Source organism: Lupinus angustifolius, chromosome LG11 (assembly GCF_001865875.1).
Source record: "Lupinus angustifolius cultivar Tanjil chromosome LG11, LupAngTanjil_v1.0, whole genome shotgun sequence".
Classification (NCBI taxonomy): Eukaryota; Viridiplantae; Streptophyta; class Magnoliopsida; order Fabales; family Fabaceae; genus Lupinus; species Lupinus angustifolius.
Window position 1 is genome coordinate 454,294 of NC_032019.1, and position 19,350 is coordinate 473,643.

The following is a 19,350-nucleotide window of genomic DNA, read 5'->3' on the forward strand; positions in this document are numbered from 1 at the left end:
AAGAGATAAGTTATCACTTCCGGTCAATAAAATCATAACATGTGTTATAATTAATAATTTTCTATAAAAATATTCTTAAAATTAAATAAAATAATACATATATAATATTTTTACTGGCTGTAAGAGATAACTTATCTCATAAGATGTGATGAGGTACTTTATTGTTAATAGATAAATACTCCATGATGGCAAAGTTAGAGAAAACAAAACATTTCTGATTTAATAAGAGACTAACCCAAAGAACGTGGTTAGAGAAAAAAAGTTGTAGCACAATATTGTTGCTGCTAAACCTGGAAAGTCCACCAAAACAAGATTAACACTTAAAAAACAATTAATAAATAGCCATGTTGTTCATGAAGATATTACTTTATAATTGTGTTTCTTTTAGTATCATTATTATTAAGCTTTAAATATGGAGCACCTACATGATTGCAATTTGAAAGTGACATCACTCTCAACTACAAATAGGTAAAATGGAATTGATTTACTAGTTACATATATTTAACTAATAAATTTAGTGTTTATTTAATAATTTAGCTACTATAAAACGTTGTGGGCAAGTAAAATCTTTTGAACTAATATGGATGTGCAATTATGTATTATGAAATGTGACACAAATATAGTACTAGTTGAAGTTTATTTTGATGTGGAATTGTTCATTATTCAATATAAAGAAATACCAATATTACATTCTACACCAAATAAGTGTCATTATTCTCAGTTCTAACTGAGTGATAGTTACATATGGAGTTTAAGTAGGAATACAAATTACTTATTTTAGAAGTGTGTCCTAAACCTTGTCTTTATCTAATAAAATAGTGATATAATGGAAAATAAAATTGAAATTAATTGTTATTTTTTAATATGTCTTACATTTTTATTAGACGAGATATGATCGGAGATATGCTTTTGGACAAATTGCTCTTCACGAGTTAGGGTCATCTTCATTGACAAGTGAGCACTTTTGCACTTATACATCATATCATTGTATCTTAAAGATAAAAATGTCACATTTTTCTTCTTATTTTGGGTGTATTTGCTATCTCAATTCGCTCTTACAATTACCTAAAAGCACTTTACATAATTTAAGAAGATCAAGACCGTTGAATTTTTATTTTTGCCACGTGTCATAATCTCAATATGGTAATGGACTCTGGAGGATCCAAATTCATTTAAGAAAGGGGACATAGTTCAAACCAAACAAATTAAATAGAGGGGGCTACATTTGTTTCATGTGGACTGTTTTCAAGAAAATAATTTTTGACAAGGATGGTAATAATCTACATACACTCAACTCAACCACTCTTTCTCATTGTTATTCACACTTTCCTCTATCTTTATCATTCCACTTCAGCATTATGCATCATACATGTGAAAATGTTGGAACAAAAACATGAAAAAAGGTCTACATTCTTGTACAACAATGACAAATAACCTATCAATTCTGAATTGATTATCTAATTTGTCATTGCTTTTCTTTCTTGGGTACATTTTTGTCATTGCTTAAGATCAATGAAAGAGTTTGTAAAGAAAATACTAACTTTGTCATAACATCTTATAAATAAGAAACAAAGTAAAAGAAAGCAATGTGTTAGTAATTAAAGTTAAAAAATGGACAGAAGAACAACACAACAGGTGCATGACTACGTGTACCCTTAAGAGAGTCTCTTTGTTGGGTTACCAGCAACGTGTCAAGTAAGTAACAATAAAGATCACATGTGTCAAAATATTTATGTCTCTATCCCAAGTCGATCACATTATAATAAGTAATACAAAAATTATTTTCTGTTTATACGATTTCTTTTTTTAACTAGTTGACACTTTTTTATTCGATTTGTATACTAGTGACTTGGTTTTTGATGCACACACTATATCTTTCTTTGTTTAGACCACCAGTCTTTGTTCATACACTAGCCAGAGCAGTTGTTGTTCCTTCTCTGATCAAAAGGCTCAATAGAGAGATGAATACTATGGGTATGATGTTAACTTGGTGTTATTATAGTACTTAAATATTCATTCAATTCTTCCTCTTTGCTTCCAAATCAGTTAACAAGTTTTGGAACTTAAATGATTTGGAACTTGGAAGACAAGGTGTATTTTTGAGTGACTATCACATTAATTATAGTAGTAAACATATAGGTAAAGGGAAAGATAATGTTAAGTTATAAATATTATATCTTTTGTGATTGTGTTTTGACGCATGTATTGAACCAAAACCTTAAGATATTAGTTACTCGTATCTAACGTGGGACTTCACACTTGAATAAACTTTATTAAGAGATATGTTTTGAAGGATAACTCAATTAAGAGATACATGACCACAATTTTGACTAGGTTGAGTGTTGATGATTTTATTGTTCTTCTATTAGTCTATTCAATTTTACAATCCCAGAAAATGTAGCTCCAATTTCTTTATCACCCTAGTTATGGAGAATGAGAAAAAATAATTGTTCTCCACTACTGTAGCTTCTGAAGATGCATTCAAGGGAATATTAATTGCTCTTCCCAAACCTGGAGGTGGTGAATATGGAAAATTTTATAGTTTGCATGCTTTGAATGATCCTAGAATAGGTAAGAACACTACTCAGAACTGAACTATAATCTTGTACAAAAAATATAACCATACTAGTACATATCTTATGATAAATTTCAACTACATTGTTCATTTGCCTTATTGAAGATAGGTTGCCATACTCAATAAGGATACTTGTCGAATCTGCTATACGTAATTGCGACAACTTTAGAGTGACAAAAGATGATGTTGAAAAGATTATTGATTGGGAGAAGACATCGATAAAGCAAACTGAGATTCCTTTCATGCCTGCTCGTGTTATATTGCAGGTTTCCCCCACTTACATGAATGAATCCTTGGTTTGAAATTATGGAATTTTGTTATTTTTTGTTAAGTTATTTGCTTTTGTTAACAAGGATGCTACCGGAGTTCCAGCTCTGGTTGATCTTGCTTCTATGAGAGATGCCATGAAGAATCTTGGCAATGATCCTAACAAGATAAGTCCTTTGGTTTGTAACCAATATATCTTACCTTCTTTCACTATATATTTGCCAATCTTATAGTAAATGCATTTATCATACTTTTGGTTAATCAAATATGATATGACATACCACTTGGACACCAAATATGGCAATTTTGTTGGGATTATATTGAGGTGATATCGCAGATTTATTGCGTGTAGGTTCCGGTGGAGCTTGTAATAGATCATTCAGTTCAAGTTGATGTTGCAAGATCAGAGGATGCATTACAAGCAAATATGGAATTTGAGATACAAAGGAATAAGGAAAGATTTGGTTTCCTTAAATGGGGATCATCTGCTTTCGATAATGTGCTTGTTATTCCTCCCGGGTCTGGAATAGTCCACCAGGTAGAAATATTTATATGGATTACACAGTAACCGATTTATATCAGAAATATATCTTGGTTAGGGAAAGAAAGTATAGGGTTACAAATACACTCAAAATATCACAATCATATTGAATTGGTAGGTAAACCTGGAATATCTTGGACGGGTAGTTTTCAACACTGATGGCATTCTCTACCCTGATAGTGTGATTGGTACTGATTCACACACACCAATGATTGATGGGTTGGGAGTTGCTGGGTGGGGAGTTGGGGGAATTGAAGCAGAAGCAGCAATGCTTGGCCAGGTAAACATGTTGAATAATTGCAGTGGTTACCCCTTCTAATAAAAAATTAAGACGAGTCTATGTTATGAAATATTTGATGTTGCTCATAGCCGATGAACTGTTAATACTGTGATCTGGTTGCGAATTAGTTTACTAATTGTATCAAGAGCTGATAAATTTAACAAAGTTTCATCTCTCTATCACTAATTGTCAAGTATATCGTATGGACAACTGTTTGTGTTTGGATCAGTCAATAACATTGATTTTATCTCATGTTAGCATGTTCCTTCCTAGTCCTAATTAGTCTAGTCATAAAACTATTCCATTTTCCAGTAGTATTCTAACTTCGGTAATCTTGATAACTCTTTCATCCCTAAAGACTATAGTTTTAATATGACAGCCAATGAGTATGATATTGCCCGGTGTTGTTGGATTCAAGTTGTCTGGGAAATTGCAAGATGGTGTCACGGCTACTGACTTGGTTTTGACCGTGACTCAAATGTTGAGGAAGCATGGCGTTGTTGCCAAGTTTGTTGAATTTAATGGTAAGTTAATTATTATGAGGCTATTTAGGATAGATTGACTGCAGTTTCAGAAGTGAGTGAGCTTATTCAAATATGCTTTTAGGTGAAGGCATGAGAGAAATGTCGTTGGCTGATAGGGCTACGATTGCAAACATGTGTCCTGAATATGGGGCAACAATGGCATTCTTCCCTGTCGATGATGTCACATTGGAGTATCTTAGATTGACCGGAAGAAGTGAAGAGGCAGTGGGACACTCTTTCCTTTCCATTTTCCCTTGAAAGTAATTTGCTTTTCTCAGTTAATTTTTTATCGAATTTAATATTTGACCAAGTTTGCTGCTTACAGGTTTCAATGATTGAGTCATATTTACGCGCAAACAGATTGTTTGTTGACTATAAGAAGGTAATAATTAGAAGAAGTATATTTTGCAACCGAAGCTGTAGATTTAATGTCACGAAAACTTCTTGTTATGCAGGCTCACCATGAAATAGTATACACATCTCGTTTGGAGTTAGACCTGGGAGAAGTTGAATCTTGTGTTTCAGGGCCCAAGAGGTGTACAGACAAATAGTTTTCCACTTTTATTCCTTCGTGTTGTAACTTTCTCTCTTTTGTTCTGTTACAATTTATAATTTCTGAAAGGCCTATTGACCGAGTTCCATTGAAAGACATGAAGGCAGATTGGCATGCATGTCTCGACAATAAAGTTGGATTGAAGGTGACTTGGAGCATGCAGATGAATTTATTTTTTCTTTATTTATTTATTTTAAAAGTTGATACAATATATAAAACCTGGAAAAAAGTATTCGTTTACTAGGTCATGATGATCAAAGTTCGTACGTAATACACACTTATTTTCAATAGCAATAAAATCTCATTTCTTGAGGAGTAAATAATGATATCCATGGATCAGCCCTGGTGATTGTTCATTGTTGTGAGTGATGTCTTTCATATATATGTGCAGCCACTTTTCCATTTGTGCTTTGTGTTTAGCTCATTTGTTCCTTTTATTAAATTTCTAGCAGGGATTTGGAATACCAAAAGAAGAAAAGCATAAAGTGGTGAACTTTTCTTTCCAAGGACATCCTGCTGAACTTAAGCATGGAAGCATTGTAATTGCAGCCATTACAAGTTGCACGAATACATCAAATCCTAGTGTAATGCTTGGGGCTGGTCTTGTTGCAAAGAAAGCTTGTGAGCTAGGCTTGGAGGTTATTCTCGAATCTCAATACTTAAATGCAAATTCATCCGGAAAGTCAACTGCAAACACTCAAATCTGATTGATTCAATCAATCTTCTAACCATTATATCATCATTAAGATATGGTGTTTCTGTGTGTTCTTTATATCAGGTCAAGCAATGGATTAAAACAAGTCTTGCACCTGGTTCCAGGGTTGTTACGGAATATCTTTGGCAGAGGTTTTCAATAGGCGAATATTTCTGTCATCTAGGTTTTCAATATGCCAACATTTCTATTAAGTACATACCTTGCTTATGCTCTATTTTTATTCAGTGGCTTGCAGAAGTATTTAAACCAGCTAGGCTTTCACACTGTTGGCTATGGTTGCACAACTTGTATCGGGAATTCTGGAGAACTTGATGAGTCCGTGGCATCTGCAATTTCGGAAAATGGTACACAACAAAATCTATGATAATATTTTGATCATATTTAGTCATTAGGGCATGCCACTTTTCAATTTAAATGGCTTTAATCTTATTTAACAAGGAAGCTGCTTTAAGTTACCACACACACACACACACACATATCTTCCCTGATCTAATCCTAATCTTTGCAAGCTCTGCAGACATTATTGCTGTTTCTGTTCTTTCTGGAAACCGAAATTTTGAAGGACGTGTTCATCCAATAACAAGAGCTAATTACCTTGCTTCTCCTCCATTGGTTGTTGCCTATGCGCTTGCTGGCACGGTCAGTGTGTTCTTTTGCTTCCATAATATAACAGTTGCCTTTGAATGTGACTAAGATACAATCTTCAATTTTGAGAAGATGTAACACTTGGCTACTAATATCTAATCATCTTCTGTACCGAGGTGAGGTAATTCCTAGAGTACGTTGAGTTTAACACATCTCTGATGGATGAAGCACCAAACTAACTTACAAGCAATAGTATCTTGCCATGGAAAAATATGCTTTAAAACTTTATGAGGTCCACTTAGACAATGCATTACTTCATTCAAACATCTTTATGCAATGCCATAGTACATAAGACCGATGTCTCTTGAAAGAAAAATGATTCATAGATGGGAACTAGAGATTTTATTTGTATTATGAGAGGAATTTATTTATTTTTTCATATGCTTATTTTTTAACTTCAGATCAATGACAACTTACATTTCAGGTTGACATTGATTTCAGTAAAGAACCAATAGGAACGGGAAAGAATGGAAAGGATATGTACTTAAAAGATATCTGGCCGAGTAATGAAGAGGTCTCAGAGGTAGAAAAAAATAGAAAGTTTTAGCTATGATATTACTGCAATGATTGTTATTTTATTCTGAAGATTATCTACCAGTTAGGCATTGATAAGTATTGCTTGTTATGTGCATATAGGCTCTTCAAACTTATGTTTTGCCTGGTATGTTCAAGAGCGTTTATAAGGCCATTACAAAAGGCAACCCTCTATGGGATCAGCTCTCAATTCCTGCTTCCAGTATGTACTCATGGGATCCGAACTCCACATACATTCACGAGCCTCCTTATTTTAAGAACATGACCATGGAGCTTCCCGGTCTTCATCGAATAAAGGACTCCTATTGCTTGCTCAACTTCAAAGATGGTGTTACCACTGATCAGATTTCGCCCCCCGGGAGTATCCACAAGGACAGTCCTGCTGCAAAATACCTTCTCGAGCGTGGCGTGGATAGTAAGGGCTTCAATTCTTATAGTAGTCGTCGAGGAAATGATGAAGTGATGGTAAGAGGCACATTTGCCAATGCCCGCCTTGTGAACAAGCTTCTAAACGGAGAAGTCGGTCCAAAAACTATTCACATTCCAACAGGAGAAAAATTGACAGTATATGATGCAGCAATGGTGAGTATTAATATTTAAACATATAGGTAAGCTTCAATTATATATGGCTGCATAAAAAATGATCTCAACATAGCACAACAGTGGCTTGGTCTATATATTCAAATGCGAATAAGCTAACGATTGAATACGGGTCACTCACTGACTTGTTGAATTAGATTTTCCGCATGCTTCCTCTTTTAAATTATTTGGTGAATTGAGGTATAATTTATAGAGTACTGATTTTATGTTCCCTTGATAAATGATAATAAATCTAATGTGCATATCCTTCTTATTCCACCATGTTTTTTCTCAATGTACAATGTCCTGTTTTGACCACTTAATGCATCATTTGAGATTTTATTTGTATTTTATGTTAAGCCCATTTGTTGAAGTTCCACTATGCAAATAATTACTGTGTACTATCCTTTTTATAGAGGTACAAAAATGCTGGTCAGGATACCATTATCTTGGCAGGAGCAGACTATGGAATAGGAAGCTCGCGAGATTGGGCTGCTAAGGGTCCTCTGCTACTAGTGAGTTCGCATACAATGATGTTTATTATATTTATTGCATTCTTTTATTTCTGCACTTGTTTGGTTTACAAGTTTTGCTTGAATCCAAACATAATGGCGACTCCAATAAGTCATGTAGCCGAAAATCGGGATGTGACACAAGACATAGTGAGTGATTCTGATAGTCGAATCCAAGGCACAGCGAGTATGGGCAGAAGCCTCCGCCAAATGTGTCGATCCCTATTGGTAGGATTCCTTTATTGTGTTACAAATCCTTACTCATTGTCTTTTTGACCATAGGGGGTGAAAGCAGTGATTGCTAAGAGCTTTGAGAGAATTCATAGGAGTAATCTTGTTGGGATGGGAATCATTCCTCTTAGCTTCAAGAACGGCGAGGATGCTGAAACACTACAACTGACAGGCCATGAACTTTTCACAATCAATCTTCCAGGAAAAGTTGGTGAGATAGAACCTGCTCAAGATGTTGATGTAACCACTAACACTGGCAAAACTTTTACATGCAAGCTTTGCCTTGAAACAAAGGTAAATGCTTTCTATTGCAGTTGCCATAATATTATCTATCCTAAGATTGTGATTGGCCAATAAAACTAACACTAAATGGTTATGTAATATCTATATTTTGAACATGATTTTGCTTTACTCAAAGTGATGCAGATTGTGAGATTGGTGATATAATATAGTTGATTGAAATGCTTCATTCTAATGCTTAAGAAACACAATTTGTAGGTGGAGCTGACATACATTGATCATGGTGGTATTCTTTCCTATGTTATCCGCAACTTGATTAAGCAATAAGCCTTTGTTTGTTCTTTTGGGTTTCAGTGCATTGTGTCCTTCTATGGATACAACATCTATGAATTTTGGAATTCAATAAATTACATTTTACAATTTTTGTTGTTGTTGTTGATAAACCAATTCCATTTTACACTGTTCTTACACCTCATGAGTTTTTTTTTTTGGGGGACTATCAAGGTATCCTTCATCTTATGGATAAGGACCTAATCTCTTCCGATCGAAGCTTGACCTTTTGGTCATACTGGATCTAGCGGGACCTTATAACTAGACCAACGCCTTCTTGGTATATCCCATTGTTCCAATTTACTTACAATTAAACAAACTATTTCTTTAATAACAATTATAGAATTAATTTTTATGTCTGCCGTAAGTATAATTAAGTAATTTTCCTGATCCTCTGCAGACAAATATTAGAGAACAAAACAAATTGAAAAGTAATAATTTAAAATAAAAATTATACTAGTAACAGCATGCACAACCACTGAAGACAAAATAAAATAAGTGGGTACAGAATCTAGATAGTCCAAAGTAATTTGGGTGTGGATTCTTCTAAGATTACATGTCTGAATAAAATCTTGTCTCTATGTCTCAAGTCAATCATATTATAACAGGTAATAATAAAAATTTATTTTTTATTTTTATGATTTTTTTCTAACTAATTGACACTTTTTAATATGATTGATACATAATGAGACATCAAATCTTAGAAGTCTGAAATTCTTCTTTGTCTATCAAGAATAAGATACCCCATTTACCCAAAAGCACCTTATATTCTAAGCATCATCAACACACCACAATTAAACCAAGGTTCCAAACTAGTGGACTTGACTCATTGCAATTTCTTCACGCAATCTCATTGATCTTCTATATATATATATATATATATATACCCCCACCCCACCTTCCCATTCTCACCATATTCCTCACTCAAAGGTTTGTTTTTCCTTCAACCCAATATCTTACTACCCCGTATTGTATTAAGTTCTTCTTTGAAATATTATGTGTTCATTTAAGACTATGTTCCTAGCTCATGCATGTCAATAATTTGATTACATCTCTAAGGTAGCTTTTGTTATTGTTCTCTAATCTCTATGAATAGTAGGTTTTTGGTTTAGTATATTCAAAAGCAAGTGTACATATGGTTGATTTGGGAATTCAGATTCCTACAAGTTTTGATCCATTTGCTGAAGCGAAAGAATCAGATGCTCCAGGTGCAAAAGAGTATGTACATATCCGCATACAACAAAGGAATGGAAAGAAGAGCTTGACAACAGTGCAAGGGCTGAAGAAAGAGTTCAGCTATGAGAAGATCCTCAAAGATCTAAAGAAAGAGTTTTGTTGCAATGGCAATGTTGTGAATGATAAGGAGCTTGGAAAGATTATTCAACTTCAAGGTGATCAGCGTAAGAGTGCTTCTCATTTCCTTGTTCAGGCTGGTCTTGTTAGGAAGGATCAAGTCAAGATTCATGGTTTTTGACCAAATCTGTGTCTCAACTTTTTATATGTTCGTGTCTTGTTGTTGATTAAGGTTGTTGGGTTTGTGAGATTTGTCTAGTTTGATGATATAATGTATTAATGTTTATGAAATAAGTGAAGTCTATGGAGTTTATAAGAGTTGGTGATCTTATTGCTTTTATGTGATTCAAATCCATGCATGGTCATGTGGCTCAATGCATGTATGCAACTACTTTCATACTTAATAATTTAGTTATGAAAAAATACATTAAAAAAAATCAAAAGATAATAATTTTTAATTTTCATTGAAGTTATAAATTTTAGCCTTAAAAACATATTATAAAATATAATTAGCATCTTCATTAATGGAGAGAAATCTTTTACTACTAAACATGACAGGGGAGGTATTGGAAAACAAGGGTGAGAACTAAAATCAAGTGATTTGTTACTACAGTTTGATGTCATTTTTGCACGTCCTCCATATGTACCCAAAACAAATATTAAAAAAGAACCAATAAGAACAAGTATCACAAAACTCATTCAACCCATAATTTATTATTATAGGTATTTGTTACGGTATTTTTACAAATACTTAATAGGTTGAGTTTTTTTTGTAACCCTTAATTCAGTTTAGTTAGTAAAATTTTCCTTCCTAAATTTCCTCCAATCTTAGCAATACCGACCCCACATTATTTCTATCATTACCTTCATCAAGTTAATTTTATTTTATGTCCAAATATAAACCCTACCTCAATCGAGCTTGTTCAAGTGTTACATGTTTGATTCTTCTTAAATAAGGTATCTCGGTTGGAGTCTTGTGGATAAAAAATAAGTTAATTCACGTACTTGTAGATATTTTCGGCTCGAACATGATACATGTGGAAAACAAACAAAATATAAACCCAACCAAAGGAGAAAATAAATAGTCATACCCCCAACATTTCCTTGCTGTTACTAATTCTTCACTGCGATCACACCACAAAACCATGTCGTCTTCCGAATCCCAAGTACAACCATCACCTTCATCTGAACTTAGTAAAAAAGCCGCAAAAAAGGAAGCCGCCAAGCAAGAAAAACTCCGCCGCAAACAAGATTCCGCCGCCGTATCTTCCACCGCCGTCAATGACGACAACGACCCTCTCGCCGCCAACTACGGCGACATTCCACTTGTTGAACTCCAATCGAAAACCCTAGTCGATGTGAACGTCTGGACCCGCGTTGAGGCATTGGAGACATCAATGGAGGGAAAGAATGTTACGATCCGAGGGAGAGTTCAGACGATTCGACCTGTGGGGAAGAAAATGGTATTTTTGGTGATAAGAGAGAATGGTTACACTGTGCAGTGTTTGGTTCAATCTCAACCTGAACTCGTGAGTATTCAGATGGTTAAATTCGCCGCTTCACTTAGCCGTGAATCCATTGTTGATGTTGAAGGCTACGTTTCTGTTCCCGATGCGGCCATCAAAGCCGCCACACAGCAGCAGGTTCGGTGTTTCAATATAGTTCCTCAAGTTCTAACTATTAATTACTGTTATTCATTGAAATTAGTCTAAGCATTGGTCTTATTAGTCGCTGAATTTGTAACCATCAATAGTATTAGTTTATATGAAATTGTTATAATTTATATATCATGGAGACCTATTTCACTCACTCACTTCAATTTTAGGGCTAATATGATCTGCGTTTTTATGATTACAAGGAGTAAAATGACAATTTTCTGAAGTAAGATACTGATTTGAGTGAAAAGTGTTTAGTGGAGCACTGTAGTTCTTGCTAGTTACACATGTTTATTATTTACAGATTAGGTGGCTTTATGTAAAGAAAAATAATTGATTTAACCATGGATGAATAAACCATAAGACTTTTATTTAATATATGTAACTAATTCTGTATGAAATGTAAACTAAACATGGGAACCACCATTAACTCACTTACACTTCGAAGTTGTATTGCTATGTTAGAAAATGGTATAAACTTTAAGCTAATCAAACTATTTCCTGAATGGATCAAGTTAATGATTGTAAAATAGGTTACAGCTATTAACTTTTGTGAAAACTCCTTAAAGGGTTTGCTTTTAAAATGTTCAAATAGTTTCTAATTGAAGCTCGTTCTTAGAATTTATTTATGATATTTTTTTCCATACAATTGAACATTTTGTTTAGGATCTTTCTTTATGATTATGCTTTTGGGGTTATGTTCTTTTAGGTGGAAATTCAAGTGAGGAAATTGTACTGTGTTAGCAGGGCTGTCCCAAATCTACCAATTAATATTGAGGATGCTGCCCGAAGTGAAGTTGAAATCGAAAAGGCCCTTCAGGTACATTGATCAGAGTTATATGTGTATTGTTGCTTGTCCTTTAGTCTCACGTTTTGTTCAAGCAATTTATTTAACAAGTGTTCATTTTTATCCCATCTACATGAATATTGATGGATTTTTTTATTGTGTGCAGGAAGGTGAACAGTTTGTTCGTGTCAATCAGGATACACGCTTGAATTTTAGAGCACTTGACTTGCGGACACCAGCTAATCAAGGGATTTTCCGTATTCAATCTCAAGTTGGAAATGTAAAACCATACCAACTCTTAGTGTTATTCCGAAGTGTTAATTGAATTATTGATTTTTGAGTTATATTTGTCACAAGTCATGGTTGCTGTATATCTTGTTTATTGAGATGATAAATGCATACTGTGACACTCACATTTTCTATGTGATGCCTTGCTGATTGATCTGGTTTACTTTTAATGGCACTGTTGAGCAGGTATTCAGACAATTCTTGTTATCTGAAGGTTTTGTTGAAATCCACACTCCAAAATTGATTGCTGGATCTAGTGAGGGTGGAGCTGCTGTTTTTAGACTGGATTACAAAGGGCAACCTGCTTGCCTAGCTCAATCACCTCAGCTTCACAAGCAAATGTCCATATGTGGTGATCTTGGCCGTGTGTTTGAGATTGGTCCCGTGTTTAGAGCAGAAGATTCGTATACTCACAGACATCTGTGTGAGTTTACAGGTCTTGATGTTGAAATGGAGATTAAGAGTCATTATTTTGAGGTATATTAGTCATAGACATTTGTTATGTTGTTTCATGTGAAATATTGATAGACATAACTTGATTATTGTTGATTTGAATTTTTGGGCAGGTAATGGATATAGTTGATAGATTATTTGTTGCGATGTTTGACAATTTGAACCAGAATTGTGAGAAGGAACTGGAAGCTGTGAGGAAGCAGTACCCATTTGAACCTTTAAAGGTATTTATTTTCTATTTTCTTATGCAGCGGGTTTGGCATGCTATTAGTTGCAAAGAGTTTAGTACATAAATACATTTATTACATAGTGCGTATATGATGCTTTTGTGAAATTTTGTATGTGAATGAATGTGCTAGTTATTTTTGTTTCTGATCTGACAATCGCCTTTGAATGTGTGTAGTATTTGCGACAGACTTTGCGACTCACATATGAAGAAGGGGTTCAGATGCTCAAGGTAAGCTTAAAAGTTTGCTAACTAAATATTTAGTAACTGTTACATTGATAAGATCTGGTTCAGATGCTCAAGGTAAGCTTAAAAGTTTGCTAACTAAATATTTAGTAACTGTTACATTGATAAGATCTGGTTCAGAATTTGGAAAAAAAGCAAATGAATTTTATTATAGAACTCATTCTTATATATGATTCTTTTTATGATGTCATTGCTCCTGTTAAATCATTGATCTCCAGACTTGGAAAAGGACCTAAACCTACTATAACTACAGAATATCAGGAATTTACCATATGCATATCTTGCAGCTAGTAATGATTTTGCTTTGCAGGATGTTGGAATAGAAATTGAACCTTTTGGTGACCTGAATACTGAAGCTGAAAGGAAGCTTGGCCAACTAGTTTCAGAGAAGTAATTCCTTCTCAAGTTCTTGCCACTAAATATTTTGTCTTTAATGGTTTGAGCTGTTATTTTTAATATATTATAATTGGGCTGAAATTCTATTTATAGGTATGGGACGGAGTTCTATATCCTTTACCGGTACCCTTTGGCTATTAGGCCATTTTATACAATGCCTTGCTATGACAATCCGAAAGAGTACAGTAACTCGTTTGATGTTTTTATTCGAGGTAAACAATAAGCTATAACTTGATGAAAGTCTTTAGAACTTCACTCTTTATTTCTGGTTTAATTGTCATGCCTCCCTGCATATATAAAAATGTTTAAAAAATGAAGTCAAAATATGAAGAAAAACATAAGTGTGTGTAGAGAGAGAAGGTTTGGGCTTCTGTGACTGTTGTTTGATATGAAGTTGTGTGTATTCATTCACCCGTAGGTGAGGAGATAATTTCAGGAGCTCAGCGTGTCCATAAGCCAGATCTTCTGGAAGAACGTGCTGTGGCTTGTGGCATTGATGTGAAGACAATATCTACATATATTGATTCCTTCAGGTATGTTTTTTAGTTGTGGTTGCTTTGATTTAGCAATTAAGTTGTGTTAAATAAATGTGTGTTAGAAAGTAATTGGTTGAGTGATAAACATGCAGATATGGTGCACCCTTACATGGTGGATTTGGAGTAGGTTTGGAGCGTGTGATAATGCTCTTTTGTGGTCTGAATAACATTCGCAAAACATCACTTTATCCACGCGACCCACTCAGGCTTGCTCCATGATCATCATCATCATCATATTTTGTCCAAACAGTAAACATTTCTTTTACAATTCACTGAACATATCTTTTGAGCTAGCAGTTTGGATGCAATGTTTTGAATGGTTGGCTTAATTTAGTTGCTTAGAAATTATAATAATCATATGTTTGTGTTGACTCTTTTTAATGTTGGCATTAGAGATAGCAGTTAGTCCCAATGAATAAAAACTATTAATATACCCCCCACCCCACTTAAAAAATGTATATTCACTGGTTTATAGAGTTTAACTAAAAGTAAATTTGGAAAATAATGATAAATTAATGATCTGAACACTGTTTTGAATGGTTGGCTTAATTTGAATTATATAGTAAATATGCTTTTAAATGTAATTGTCTTGAGAATTCACAATTTTTAATATGGAATGACATAGATTTGGAATGAAATCTACTGTCCTATTTTGACGTTAAAAAACTCACTTAGATGCTCCACTTTAATGTTTTGCATTTTGGTTCTTGTTGTTTTCACCCCCAACCACAGGTTCGACCAACACTTTATTTATATATGTCCCTTGGAATTTGCTTACTTATTTATATATGTACAACCATTATAGATTGCATTACACCTTGCACCGGATTGAATCAAGGTCACTGTATCTGTTATAAGTCACAATGTTATTGTTTTCTCAACTTCATGCCACCAAGTATTGATAAGAAGATAAATTAGTGATGAACAAGTTCTTTTGTATCATGTTACTTCTTTCATAATGTGATGTGATGCACACCATCTTTGATGAAATAATATACTCCCTTCATTTCTTTATTTGTTGTTTTATTCAACAACAAAAAAGTTGTTTTTAAATGTTGCTAGCCAAAGTCATGAATGTCCCAAAACAATGTACTTCCTTTCCTAGGTGAGTCTTTATTTTATGATCATCCAAAACAAATTAAAACATGACTGAAATAATAACTTTACATGGCTGTAAGATAATCATATTAACAATATGAAGCCCTTCTCGGAACTAAAAGTATACCCCTCCCTTATTCACTCACTGGTGGGTCTTCACTGTTGGACATTCACAGTAGTGACATCTTGTGGTTTAAAATAGTTTGGCTTGTTGTTGGGTTCCACTTCTCATCATTGTACGAAACTCTTCATAATTGATTCTACCATCCTGAGAATAATCCAAGAAATGATGTGTTAGCTAAGGAACTAGAATAGAAAATTACAGTAAGTAAATAGAAAATAGGCATACATTATCTGCATCAACTTCAGATATAATTTCCTTTATTGTGGCTTTATCACCCATTCCATATTCTTTCATGGCTGTTTCCAGTTCATCTCTTGTAATAAACCTGTTGCACAATCAACAAAGACCAAAGTAGATGTGTCAATAAACATGCATGAGACTTTGTCAACAATCATGACAACAAACTCAACAGCCAACAGATTCTCAAGGAAATTATTTAACTTCAAAGTCTCAAGCTACAAGGATATAGAGTTGCATATTATAGGAAAACACTAGCTAATTACATAATGTAACATTTTGAAGAAGAACACAAAGATAGAAGGTCTTACCCACTATTGTCTTTATCAAAATATTGGAAGGCCTTGTAAAGATGCTCATCTTTTTCTAACCTGTGTCTATGCATTGTAGCTGTGATAAATTCTATGTAATCAATTGTGCCATTTCCATCTACATCAGCCTAAATTTAGGCATAGAAATATAAGTTTGGAAAGCTTCAAAAGCAAAAGCAGAAGAAAAATAGAAGACAAATCTTGTAATAATTTGTAAATCAATAATTGCTTACAGCCTCCATAAGCTGCTGCACTTCAGTTTCAGTGAGCTTTGAGCCAATTCTTTGCAACCCTGCCCTCAATTCTTCATAGGTGATTGTACCACTATTGTCTGTGTCCATATTTGTAAACATTGACTTCAACCCTTTGATCTCTTCTTCACAAAGATTCTCAGCAATGACCTAAAAGATCATTCAAAAATCACTCACTTTGTACAATGATGTACCCTTCTGATACAGTAATTATTGAAGAGCTACATGCAGCTTGTGGCTGGACTTACCTTGAGGGCAAGTTTCTTAAGTTTGTTCATTGCTCTGAATTGTTTCATTCTAGAAAGGACTGCACTATCTATTGGCTTATCAGGAGCATTTCCATCTTCTCTAATCCATGGGTGCTCTAATCATTCATACAGTACATGGATTCAATTAGTATACAAATTGGAATAAGTTAAAGAAAAATCTTAAGGGTGACAAAAACAAGCTATCTGTCAACATTAATAATAGTGGGGAACAGGTATAAGTCACTTCATTGAAACATTGTTACTTTCACCCTTCATCTTCAATAATTGATGATGAACAAACACAATAAAGTTACTCACCTAGAACACGAGTAGAAGTAATACGCTTCTTTGGGTCCTCTGTAAGCATCTTACGAACAAGGTCTTTAGCACTGTTTGATATGTTTGGCCATGGCTGACTTTCAAAATCAATATGACCTTGCAATATGGCATCAAATATACCCTTTTCTGACTCTAAAACACATAATTGATGAAAAAATTAGTATAAGCCTAAGAAGTAACAGAGAAAATACATAAATGGTAGGCTCTAATAGAAGTTGATTCCAATTTATATACCTGCCCAAAATGGAGGGACACCACTAAGTAAGATATACAATATAACTCCTGCACTCCACATATCTATTTCCTTCCCATATCTACGATTTAGAACTTCTGGAGCAACATAATAAGCACTCCCAACTATTTCCCTATGCACCTTTCCTGCAAATATTAATAACAAATGTTTAGCATATATTCAATTACAAGAAAAGATTAAAAGGCTACTTAGTAAGTCTTGACAAATCAAATACTACTTATAATGGATACAAAGCTGTAAAAATACCCCTCAAAACTTTAGCAGTTTATTTGATACTCAAAACATCATCAAGATCATGCTACAATTCACATATTATAATTTTGAAGATATCAGAAATAAACCATAAAATGGATATAAAAAAGTTACCTTCTTCAATGAAGACAGACAAGCCAAAATCTGTGACCTTGAGAATTGCCTTATCATCCTTACTAGACAACAAGAAATTCTCTGGCTTGAGATCCCTATGCATGACCCCCATGAAATGGCATATATGAACAACATTAACAATCTGTCTGCATATTGAAGCTGCAGCTCTTTCACTATAATGCCCTTTGGCAATGATCCTATCAAAAAGTTCACCACCTGCACATAGCTCCATAACAACATGAACTGAATTCCTATCCTCATAAGCACCTTTGAACTCAACAATGTTTGGTTGTCCACTCATATGCTGCATAATCTGAATCTCCCTCTTTATATCTTCCTTATCAGATTTGGTAACAAGTTTCTTCTTTGAAATGGACTTGCAAGCATATTGCAAACCAGTTGAATTCTCAGTGCAAAGATAAGTCACACCAAATTGGCCTCTCCCTAATTCTTTACCAAGTGTGTATAATTGCTTAACATCTTCCAATGGTTTTCCAAGGATTGTGTTTGTGACTGTATTTTGAACATATTTTGGGCTTGGAGCTGGAACAATTGGCTTCCAAGGTTCATGGGATTTGTTTTTGTTTTTGATGTTGTGATTGTAGGCCCCAGCATGTGTATTATGTCTGTAACCATTACTGTGTTCATTCCTTGATTCTCTTTTACTTATACAACCTCCCATAATTGTTATAGTTGTGACACAGAAACAGAAGGAAAAAAAGGATTTTGATGTACACTAGTTGAAACTGGTTGAGTAAAAGTATGAAAAAGGAATGAACCCAGATGAGAATTGAAGATGGGTATGAAGAAAAGAAGGGAAAGTTTGAAACTTTGATGAAGAGGGAATGGATTATTATATAGGATGTAGGAGAGAGAGAGAATTGAAAGGGTGTGGCTATGAGAGAGAAAGAAAAGATCAAATCAAAGGGAAGAAGAACAAGGTAAGGTAAAATATTGGATTAACAAAAAAAGATAAGAAAAAAATGGAAAGTAAAAAAAGGTTGAAGATTGATAATACAATATGTAAGAGGTAAGAGAGAAGAGGTCATTGCCAAAATTGGTTTAAGGATCAAATCTCAAATGTGACCACCACACTGCATCATTCACGGACACCACTTAATACTTAATACACCAAAATGGTTAATTAATTATCATATATATTCGAACAAGTATCTCTCCATTAACGGAGAGAGGTAAGTAATTCTTTTTATATATATTTCAATGTTAAAAATGTAATTTTACGATAAACAAAAGGATAAAAGTGTTATCACATGTTGTTTTTTCGTGTATTATTATATAGTATTAACCTCTCCATTAATGGAGAGGATCTTTACTCTATATACTCATATTAAGCTTTGTCTGATGATTAATATCTTTAATGAAACTACTAACCTTATTTTGTTATTTTCAAATATATATAAACACGGTTTCTCTCTTTATGAAGATTGATTATTAGGAAAACTCAATTGTAAAAGAATTTAGTGTATTCATTTAAAAAAGTAAATCTATGAAAAATAATGAACAGAATGTGAAGATTGATTTGATCTAAGTCATGAAAAAACATGATATGGGAGAACGTTTAAAACGTCAATAATGATTTGTGGATATGTCGACAGTCGACACACGCGCTTCGGATGTTCTTGACACAATCAAACATTAATAGGAAAAATGTTTTCAGTGGAAAAAATACATATATGTTGTGACACGTATTAATTCG

The 19,350-nt window shown here is 33.9% G+C and overlaps 4 protein-coding genes across 8 annotated transcripts; 3 read left to right on the forward strand and 1 right to left on the reverse strand.

The window, feature by feature from the left end:
- Window positions 1,890–8,664, forward strand: LOC109361374 (aconitate hydratase, cytoplasmic-like). Of its 5 annotated transcripts, none has more exons than XM_019606869.1 (20): window positions 1,890–1,974; window positions 2,467–2,571; window positions 2,681–2,841; window positions 2,929–3,021; window positions 3,195–3,380; window positions 3,502–3,663; window positions 4,043–4,187; window positions 4,270–4,412; window positions 4,513–4,569; window positions 4,643–4,722; window positions 4,810–4,885; window positions 5,190–5,378; window positions 5,519–5,586; window positions 5,681–5,799; window positions 5,973–6,094; window positions 6,525–6,623; window positions 6,737–7,216; window positions 7,630–7,728; window positions 8,008–8,250; window positions 8,455–8,664. In XM_019606869.1, exons 1-20 carry the CDS (start codon window positions 1,962–1,964, stop codon window positions 8,521–8,523), a joined length of 2,709 nt encoding a protein of 902 aa, XP_019462414.1. In that variant the 5' UTR covers window positions 1,890–1,961; the 3' UTR covers window positions 8,524–8,664. The 5 variants fall into 5 exon arrangements, with proteins under 5 accessions (XP_019462414.1, XP_019462415.1, XP_019462416.1 ...); XM_019606870.1 differs by having other exon boundaries at window positions 5,193–5,378; XM_019606871.1 differs by having other exon boundaries at window positions 1,929–1,974; window positions 2,476–2,571.
- LOC109359299 (protein translation factor SUI1 homolog) lies at window positions 9,623–10,127 on the forward strand. Its single transcript, XM_019603915.1, has one exon. It carries the CDS (start codon window positions 9,662–9,664, stop codon window positions 9,998–10,000), a length of 339 nt encoding a protein of 112 aa, XP_019459460.1. The 5' UTR covers window positions 9,623–9,661; the 3' UTR covers window positions 10,001–10,127.
- Window positions 10,888–14,787, forward strand: LOC109361087 (aspartate--tRNA ligase 2, cytoplasmic-like). Its single transcript, XM_019606407.1, has 10 exons — window positions 10,888–11,462; window positions 12,184–12,294; window positions 12,428–12,541; window positions 12,736–13,026; window positions 13,116–13,226; window positions 13,406–13,459; window positions 13,785–13,864; window positions 13,964–14,082; window positions 14,289–14,403; window positions 14,499–14,787. Exons 1-10 carry the CDS (start codon window positions 10,965–10,967, stop codon window positions 14,623–14,625), a joined length of 1,620 nt encoding a protein of 539 aa, XP_019461952.1. The 5' UTR covers window positions 10,888–10,964; the 3' UTR covers window positions 14,626–14,787.
- LOC109359088 (calcium-dependent protein kinase 2-like) lies at window positions 15,435–18,558 on the reverse strand. Its single transcript, XM_019603610.1, has 8 exons — window positions 17,634–18,558; window positions 17,249–17,392; window positions 16,994–17,146; window positions 16,676–16,791; window positions 16,410–16,577; window positions 16,177–16,304; window positions 15,854–15,953; window positions 15,435–15,772 (listed from the first exon to the last, which is right to left on the reverse strand). Exons 1-8 carry the CDS (start codon window positions 18,313–18,315, stop codon window positions 15,698–15,700), a joined length of 1,566 nt encoding a protein of 521 aa, XP_019459155.1. The 5' UTR covers window positions 18,316–18,558; the 3' UTR covers window positions 15,435–15,697.

Excerpts from the sequence above, each read along its gene's own strand:
- LOC109361374 (XM_019606869.1), top strand. Across the intron at positions 2,842-2,928 it reads CTGCTCGTGTTATATTGCAG|GATGCTACCGGAGTTCCAGC; the intron begins GTTTCCCCCACT and ends TTTGTTAACAAG. Across the intron at positions 5,800-5,972 it reads ATCTGCAATTTCGGAAAATG|ACATTATTGCTGTTTCTGTT; the intron begins GTACACAACAAA and ends CAAGCTCTGCAG.
- LOC109359299 (XM_019603915.1), top strand. The coding sequence starts at position 9,662 with ATGGTTGATTTGGGAATTCAGATTCCTACAAGTTTTGATCCATTTGCT.
- LOC109361087 (XM_019606407.1), top strand. The coding sequence starts at position 10,965 with ATGTCGTCTTCCGAATCCCAAGTACAACCATCACCTTCATCTGAACTT. Across the intron at positions 12,295-12,427 it reads AAATCGAAAAGGCCCTTCAG|GAAGGTGAACAGTTTGTTCG; the intron begins GTACATTGATCA and ends TATTGTGTGCAG. Across the intron at positions 13,460-13,784 it reads AAGGGGTTCAGATGCTCAAG|GATGTTGGAATAGAAATTGA; the intron begins GTAAGCTTAAAA and ends TTTGCTTTGCAG.
- LOC109359088 (XM_019603610.1), bottom strand. The coding sequence starts at position 18,315 with ATGGGAGGTTGTATAAGTAAAAGAGAATCAAGGAATGAACACAGTAAT. Across the intron at positions 17,147-17,248 it reads TGTCCCTCCATTTTGGGCAG|AGTCAGAAAAGGGTATATTT; the intron begins GTATATAAATTG and ends TATGTGTTTTAG. Across the intron at positions 16,305-16,409 it reads TGCAGCAGCTTATGGAGGCT|GCTGATGTAGATGGAAATGG; the intron begins GTAAGCAATTAT and ends GCCTAAATTTAG.